General features: G+C 47.7%; 1 protein-coding gene across 1 annotated transcript in view; it reads right to left on the reverse strand.

The window, feature by feature from the left end:
• LOC110527165 (lysosome-associated membrane glycoprotein 1) overlaps positions 1-5,436 on the reverse strand; it is a 14,699-nt gene extending 9,263 nt beyond the window's left edge. The window contains exon 1 of the mRNA XM_036981949.1: positions 5,077-5,436. Coding sequence (XP_036837844.1) covers positions 5,077-5,128 — 52 coding nt within the window. The 5' untranslated portion in view covers positions 5,129-5,436. The remainder of the gene's footprint in view (positions 1-5,076) is intronic.
• Positions 5,437-9,204: the final 3,768 nt, after the last annotated feature.

Here is a 9,204-nt window from a genome sequence, read left to right on the forward strand (position 1 = left end):
GATCCGGAACCCTCGCGTCTTCAACATGATCCAGAACCCTCACGTCTACAACATGATCCGGAACCCTCACGTCTACAACATGATCCAGAACCCTCACGTCTACAACATGATCCAGAACCCTCACGTCTACAACATGATCGAGAACCCTCGCGTCTACAACATGATCCGGAACCCTCACGTCTACAACATGATCCAGAACCCTCGCGTCTACACCACGATCCGGAACCCTCACGTCTACAACACGATCCGGAACCCTCGCGTCTACAACACGATCCGGAACCCTCGCGTCTACAACACGATCCAGAACCCTCACGTCTACAACATGATCCAGAACCCTCACGTCTACAACATGATCCAGAACCCTCACGTCTACAACATGATCCAGAACCCTCACGTCTTCAACATGATCCAGAACCCTCACGTCTTCAACATGATCCAGAACCCTCACGTCTACAACATGATCCAGAACCCTCACGTCTACAACATGATCCAGAACCCTCACGTCTACAACATGATCCAGAACCCTCACGTCTTCAACATGATCCAGAACCCTCACGTCTATAACATGATCCAGAACCCTCACGTCTACAACATGATCCGGAACCCTCACGTCTACAACATGATCCGGAACCCTCACGTCTACAACATGATCCGGAACCCTCGTCTTCAACATGATCCGGAACCCTCACGTCTACAACATGATCCGGAACCCTCACGTCTACAACATGATCCGGAACCCTCACGTCTATAACATGATCCAGAACCCTCACGTCTACAACATGATCCGGAACCCTCACGTCTACAACATGATCCGGAACCCTCACGTCTACAACATGATCCGGAACCCTCGCGTCTTCAACATGATCCAGAACCCTCGCGTCTACAACATGATCCGGAACCCTCACGTCTACAACATGATCCAGAACCCTCACGTCTACAACATGATCCAGAACCCTCACGTCTACAACATGATCGAGAACCCTCGCGTCTACAACATGATCCGGAACCCTCACGTCTACAACATGATCCGGAACCCTCGCGTCTACACCATGATCCGGAACCCTCACGTCTACAACACGATCCGGAACCCTCGCGTCTACAACACGATCCGGAACCCTCGCGTCTACAACACGATCCAGAACCCTCACGTCTACAACATGATCCAGAACCCTCACGTCTACAACATGATCCAGAACCCTCACGTCTACAACATGATCCAGAACCCTCACGTCTACAACATGATCCAGAACCCTCACGTCTTCAACATGATCCAGAACCCTCACGTCTTCAACATGATCCAGAACCCTCACGTCTTCAACATGATCCAGAACCCTCACGTCTACAACATGATCCAGAACCCTCGCGTCTACAACATGATCCGGAACCCTCACGTCTACAACACGATCCGGAACCCTCACGTCTACAACACGATCCGGAACCCTCACGTCTACAACATGATCCGGAACCCTCACGTCTACAACATGATCCGGAACCCTCACGTCTACAACATGATCCGGAACCCTCACGTCTACAACATGATCCGGAACCCTCACGTCTACAACATGATCCGGAACCCTCACGTCTACAACATGATCCGGAACCCTCACGTCTACAACATGATCCGGAACCCTCACGTCTACAACATGATCCGGAACCCTCACGTCTTCAACATGATCCGGAACCCTCACGTCTACAACATGATCCGGAACCCTCACGTCCACAGCTGAGAAGCATCGTCATCTGTCCGTACGACCAGAATAAGTTCTAGCAGTTCAGTTCCAAGCACGAGAGGAGTTCTAGAATGTTTCCCGTGATGATGTAACGACAGTGCAGATGTAAAACTGTCAGGTCCCTCCCTCCTCCTTCACATGTACCATTACCAACCCCCTGTATTACCAACCCTCTAGTCTGGCACACAGCCTACTACAGACTATTAATACCTGCTCTGTGTTCCAAATGGCACACCCTATATAGGGCACTATTCAGACTCATTTACACCTGCTGGCTACCACAACGGACACAGAGGTCGAGGGGTTAAATATGTGTCTATCGACATGCTGTTAAAGGTCAGGTTATTAGTGTGTGGCTAAGGAGTGCCTGACCAGAGGGCGTGCCTCAATAGTCTAGACGGGCTTCCTTTCTCTCCTCAGGGGATCAATTCATCCAAATCAGCACTTGTTTTCAGACAGAATGAATGTCAGATGAACTAAGAGTACATTCTAAATGACACCCTATTCCCTATATAGTGCACTACTTTTGACCAGGACTAATTTTGAGCAGCCCTATAGGCCCTGGTTAAAAGTAGTGCACTATCCCCTATAGGCCCTGGTTAAAAGTAGTGCACTATCCCCTATAGGCCCTGGTTAAAGGGAGTGCACTATCCCCTATAGGCCCTGGTTACAGGTAGTGTACTACATTAGGAATAGGGTGCCACTTAAGACGCACCCTGTCTATCTAAGATGAGGTCATCAGCTTCCAGAGCAGGGAGCCTGACGAGGCCTGATGCTGGCTCTGGTTTCATTAATTACTGGAATTGATTTGGCCAAGTGCATCTGCCGCTCTCTGTTCAGTGCGCTTTCTGCTTATGCAGTGGTCTCTGCTCAGTTTGGCAGCTGTGCGACTGAGAGGGAGAAGCCTGTGTGCTTCGCGGTTTACCGGATCTTTTTTTTCTGCAGTTTTAATTGAAGATCACTCCGCAACCAACAACGGTGCAGCGCTGTAGTTCGGCAGCAGATGATGCGCCGTCAGCCAATGACTCGGTATTCTCACTCGCCCAGCTGTCATCAAATGTAGTCAAGCTAGCCATACATTCCGACAGCTCAATCGTCATTAAACTGAAATACAGCGATGAGTTTCTCTCTCTTTCATACAAACTTATAACGAGGAGCACCCACAATGTATTTTGTGTGTGGAAGTGCTTAGTAATGAGTCTCGCATAAGGAACAAATTAATTAAACGACATGTCCTGAGCAAACATCCACAGCATGATGGTAAACCCAGGGAGTTGTTTCAGAGCAGGGCTGAATGCTTCAGGAAACATCGCTTCGACAGTGGAAAAGTAAGTCAGCTAGCAAGACATTGTTGTCATTTTATAACAGAAATAAGGGAGTACTAACTAACTCTCATAGTAGTAGATGTGAGTTTCTCTTTCAAACAATCCCCTGGCCTTGTACACAGCCAATAGCTAACCATCGTCAAAGCAAGTTAGCTAGCTACTGATAGTGCAACCCTAAGTAACAGTAAAGATGAAGACAAGTCATCATTTTTATTCTTTACTGGAATAAACTGATTGAAGCAAGACGCTGTTTGAGGCAAACCCACACAGTTCTGGTTTGCTCATCTACAGCAGGAAGCGGTGCTGTTTGGCACCACATACTGATGTGAGTCAGGGTTCTCAACTCTGGTGTACTTACAAAAAACAAGTACAGAAAAAGTTTCAAGGCTGAGAATGACCTCAGTGATACACTGTCTAAAAACAGAGCCCAGAATAGACATGTTGCTGTTAAAATACAATACATATTTTATATTCTGAACTGGAATAAACTGATTGATCACATCACACATATATAGAGCAGAAAAGGACTGTGTGTGTGTTTTCTGGTCTGTATCTGTGTGATGTGATCAATCAGTTTATTCCAGTTCAGAATATAACATGACTTGAATTTTAACAGCAACAGTTTCAACCTAGACTTTCTTTCAACAATAATTTCTACAGTAAGATGTACCGTAGGCCTGATCATTTCTACAGTAAGATGTACCGTAGACCTGATCCTTTTTACAGTAAGATGTACCATAGGCCTGATCCTTTTCACAGTAAGATGCACTCTCAAAAAGCGTGTCTGTTCTGCATCTGTGTGATGTGATCAATCAGTTTGTTCCAGTTCAGAATTAAAAGTATTTATTGAATTTTAACAGCAACAGTTCCAACGTAGACAGATATTTTAATGGTGTTTGTCTATATTGCATTTGTTTTAGGCATAATGGCAATGAAATGTACCAATATTTATGTATAGTTGCATATTTTCCTAAGCTTGGGTCCCAGGAAAACAGAATTCAGGCCCTGCTGTGCCTCATGCACCAGTGTGATGATGACTCAGGGAGTTTTACTCCAGTAGTTGAACATGACCCTGCCTGCCTCACGTCCTCCCCAAAAAAAAAACACACACACACACACACACAGAGCGAGATAGCAAAACAGACAACACTGAAACAAAGAGCAACCACACTATAACACTATAATACTGTTTCCACAGCAGTAGAGAGAAGACGTGTGACTCAACACTGTAATCACAGATTGACTACAACACACACATCACCAACCTGATTCCAGTTCTTATGTAGGCCTGGATCTGATCACTATTAAATACAAAATAAAGGCAAGGGACAATGTTTCAAATGTCAATTAACCTGTGACCTGTGACCTTTGACCTGGCCCGTGAATAGCAGCACTGCACACAAACTTTCCACAAAACAGTAGAAAGAAAATCCAAACCACAACTACATTAGGCCTATAGTTTATAGTCGGTTGACTTGACAGTGCTGTGACAACACATCTGTGTGTTCGTGTCTCTCAGTATGAGCGGCCAGCTAATGGTCGGTCATAGAGGCTCCAGTGTTTCAACACACAAAAGCACCTCTACGGTCACGTGAAGCGTTCCCGGAACAATGGGTTGACAGAGAGACAGATGCGCTGTTGATTTTAGGAAAACAAACTGCCCGTTTGTCTGTTCCCATTTGATTCCCTTGACCTTCTACTGTCTGTCACACAACATGTCCTGGACATCATGACGAAATCAACATGTTGTGTACAAATACGACAGAGAGAGAGAAAAAAACAAAAAACACGTTACACCGAAACGACCATAAATAAAACGTATATCCAAAAACATAATAAAAGAATATGCTTTATGTCATAGGCCCCTATAGAATTATTTATGTCTAACTTCCTTATGCCGAATGAACAAATCACCATACTACACGATAATATAACACTAGCGGGGATTATGACGTCGTTTCATTTCCAGCTCCGTCTCAGTAACGGTCCTCGATCGACCACCACTATAATAAAACACTTACCAAGAATCGCAAAGCAGGCAATCCCGACAACGAATGGACATGTTCGAGTCATGTTTCAAGTCCAGAGTTCAGTTTAATGGATAGCACACACCGCTTGTCCAAAGCAGCTGTGAAGGCAGTGCAACAACAACCCCGAAAAGTAAAAATCGACCTTCCTTTTCCTGTTATTCTGTCCCCTTTTATATGGCGGTTATTTAATATTTTTTCATATTCTTGGTCCTGTTTTCGGAGCAGGTTGCAGAAGTCAGACAGTATCGCTCCCTTTCATGTCCTTAATACCAGGAGGGAACGTCCAGTCACGTGAACCAAGCTTTAGAACCACCCAGCACCGTCACGTGAGGCAGCCAGCGACACCCTCTTATTACAGCCCGATGGCGACCGACACCTCCCCTCCCTGACACAACTCAGTACTGTGCTACTACTGGAAAACCCTGCTCAAATCAGAATCTACTGTAAAATACTGTATCATAGAATGTGTTATTTCGTTTTGGATATTTGAAAACGTCAGCTAAAAACAACAGCTATTTATAGGCCAAAGGGAGGCCCCTAGCAACCCTAAGAAGATAAAAAAACATATGTACATAGCAGATAAACAAGTACTAATGATCTAGTAGATGTGTTTTATGTTGCGTTAACTATGAATACTGCTGTCTTGGCTCACTTGGAAAATATGTCAATGTGACCTGTCTGGTTAAATAAAGGATGGTGGCCAATGTTTTATAACTGGTCTGTGATCTATGTGGAGAGAGAGATATAAAACCCAGTGTCTTATAGTAGAGAGGAAAGGCAGACAGCAGTAGTCAGAGTCTTATAGTAGAGAGGAAAGGCAGACAGCAGTAGTCAGAGTCTTATAGTAAAGAGGAAAGGCAGACAGCAGTAGTCAGTGTCTTATAGTAAAGAGGAAAGGCAGACAGTAGTAGTCAGTGTCTTATAGTAAAGAGGAAAGGCAGACAGCAGTAGTCAGAGTATTATAGTAGAGAGGAAAGGCAGACAGCAGTAGTCAGTGTCTTATAGTAGAGAGGAAAGGCAGACAGCAGTAGTCAGAGTCTTATAGTAGAGAGGAAAGGCAGACAGCAGTAGTCAGTGTCTTATAGTAGAGAGGAAAGGCAGACAGCAGTAGTCAGTCTTATAGTAAAGAGGAAAGGCAGACAGCAGTAGTCAGAGTCTTATAGTAGAGAGGAAAGGCAGACAGCAGTAGTCAGAGTCTTATAGTAAAGAGGAAAGGCAGACAGCAGTAGTCAGAGTCTTATAGTAGAGAGGAAAGGCAGACAGCAGTAGTCAGAGTCTTATAGTAAAGAGGAAAGGCAGACAGCAGTAGTCAGTGTCTTATAGTAAAGAGGAAAGGCAGACAGCAGTAGTCAGAGTCTTATAGTAGAGAGGAAAGGCAGACAGCAGTAGTCAGTCTTATAGTAAAGAGGAAAGGCAGACAGCAGTAGTCAGTCTTATAGTAGAGAGGAAAGGCAGACAGCAGTAGTCAGAGTCTTATATTAAAGAGGAACGGCAGTGAGACTGAGCCATGTGAGGAGCCAGGTCAGGGAAGAGTACCGCCCTGGGCAGTCAGCTGACTATTTCGGTGTTTCAGATGGCACCCTATTCCCTATAGGGGCTCTGGTGAAAGTAGTGCACTAAATAGGGACTAAGGTGCCGTTTGGGATATAAGCAATATCAAGGCGAGATTTGAGACAACTGGTGCCTCGCCTTCAGTTAGTTTGACTTTTTCTCGTCTTCGGTTTCGTCCGTCTATTCCAGGGATCATCAACTAGATTCAGATGCGGGCTGATAATACAAATATTCGTAGACTGCAATTTGACAGTAAGAATCCCAAACATATATATTTCAAATCAAATACAATTTTATTTGCCACCAGTAAGGTTGATTTCTTCAGGGGTCCTGGCCAGTAAGGTTGATTTCTTCAGGGGTCCTGGCCAGTAAGGTTGATTTCTTCAGGGGTCCTGGCCAGTAAGGTTGATTTCTTCAGGGGTCCTGGTCAGTAAGGTTGATTTCTTCAGGGGTCCTGGCCAGTAAGGTTGATTTCTTCAGGGGTCCTGGCCAGTAAGGTTGATTTCTTCAGGGTTCCTGGCCAGTAAGGTTGATTTCTTCAGGGGTCCTGGTCAGTAAGGTTGATTTCTTCAGGGGTCCTGGTCAGTAAGGTTGATTTCTTCAGGGGTCCTGGTCAGTAAGGTTGATTTCTTCAGGGGTCCTGGTCAGTAAGGTTGATTTCTTCAGGGGTCCTGGCCAGTAAGGTTGATTTCTTCAGGGGTCCTGGCCAGTAAGGTTGATTTCTTCAGGGGTCCTGGCCAGTAAGGTTGATTTCTTCAGGGGTCCTGGTCAGTAAGGTTGATTTCTTCAGGGGTCCTGGTCAGTAAGGTTGATTTCTTCAGGGGTCCTGGCCAGTAAGGTTGATTTCTTCAGGGGTCCTGGCCAGTAAGGTTGATTTCTTCAGGGGTCCTGGTCAGTAAGGTTGATTTCTTCAGGGGTCCTGGCCAGTAAGTTTGTTGAGAATGTAGGGGTGGTGGTGTGATAAGAGGACTACTCTAAACGCAACACTTACAAGCAGCAGCAGCTCCTCTGACTCGTCACTAAGCCACATACATCCTGTTCTGTTGGGAGGAGTGGAGGGGCAGCCTCACTGAAGATGAGAACCGCAATAGTTTAAAATACTTAGCTTTTCTGTACTTGTGAAATAATTTAATTATTCAAATAGCAAACTGCTGGTAAACAGACTTAGTTTTAGTTGAGATGGAGAGGAGACCAGAGGAAGCCACTTCAGACACACCCAGGGATGAGGAGAGGTTGGGGGGGGGGGGGGGGTTCCACAACAGCGCGCCAAAAGGAGACAAGCTGGGACCAGAACCTCTGACATCACAGGTCAATCACACTCCTCCTACTACAGCAAGGATCATTTGTTTCTGAGGAATGACTTCACAGGCAGAATTACTCCGCTTCACAGGTATGCCCTGTCAGCCTGCAGCCTGGCCTGGAGTAATGCCCCGTCAGCCTGTAGCCTGGCCTAGAGCCATGCCCTGTCAGCCTGCAGCCTGGCCTAGAGCCATGCCCTGTCATCCTGTCAGCCTGGCCTAGAGCCATGCACTGTCAGCCTGTAGCCTGGCCTCATGCACTGTCAGCCTGTAGCCTGGCCTAGAGCCATGCCCTGTCAGCCTGGCCTAGAGCCATGCCCTGTCAGCCTGGAGCCATGCCCTATCAGCCTGGCCTAGAGCCATGCCCTGTCAGCCTTTAGCCTGGCCTAGAGCCATGCACTGTCAGCCTGTAGCCTGGCCTAGAGCCATGCACTGTCAGCCTGTAGCCTGGCCTGGAGCCATGCCCTGTCAGCCTGGCCTAGCCATGCCCTGTCAGCCTGGCCTGGAGCCATGCCCTGTCAGCCTGGCCTAGAGCCATGCCCTGTCAGCCTGGCCTAGAACCATGCCCTGTCAGCCTGGCCTAGAGCCATGCCCTGTCAGCCTGTAGCCTGGCCTAGAGCCATGCACTGCCAGCCTGGCCTAGAGCCATGCCCTGTCAGCCTGTAGCCATGCACTGTCAGCCTGTAGCCTGGCCTGGAGCCATTCCCTGTCAGCCTGGCCTAGAGCCATGCCCTGTCAGCCTGGCCTAGAGCCATGCCCTGTCAGCCTGGCCTCATGCACTGTCAGCCTGTAGCCTGGCCTAGAGCCATGCCCTGTCAGCCTGTAGCCTTGCATCATGCCCTGTCAGCCTGGCCTAGAGCCATGCCCTGTCAGCCTGTAGCCTGGCCTAGAGCCATGCACTGTCAGCCTGTAGCCTGGCCTGGAGCCATGCCCTGTCAGCCTGGCCTAGAGCCATGCACTGTCAGCCTGTAGCCTGGCCTGGAGCCATGCCCTGTCAGCCTGGCCTAGAGCCATGCACTGTCAGCCTGTAGCCTGGCCTAGAGCCATGCACTGTCAGCCTGTAGCCTGGCCTAGAGCCATGCACTGTCAGCCTGTAGCCTGGCCTAGAGCCATGCACTGTCAGTCTGTAGCCTTGCCTCATGCCCTGTCAGCCTGGCCTAGAGCCATGCACTGTCAGCCTGTAGCCTGGCCTCATGCACTGTCAACCTATAGCCTGGCCTCATGCACTGTCAGCCTGTAGCCTGGCCTAGAGCCATGCACTGTCAGCCTG

This window comes from Oncorhynchus mykiss, chromosome 7 (genome assembly GCF_013265735.2).
Source record: "Oncorhynchus mykiss isolate Arlee chromosome 7, USDA_OmykA_1.1, whole genome shotgun sequence".
In the NCBI taxonomy this organism is placed as follows: Eukaryota; Metazoa; Chordata; class Actinopteri; order Salmoniformes; family Salmonidae; genus Oncorhynchus; species Oncorhynchus mykiss.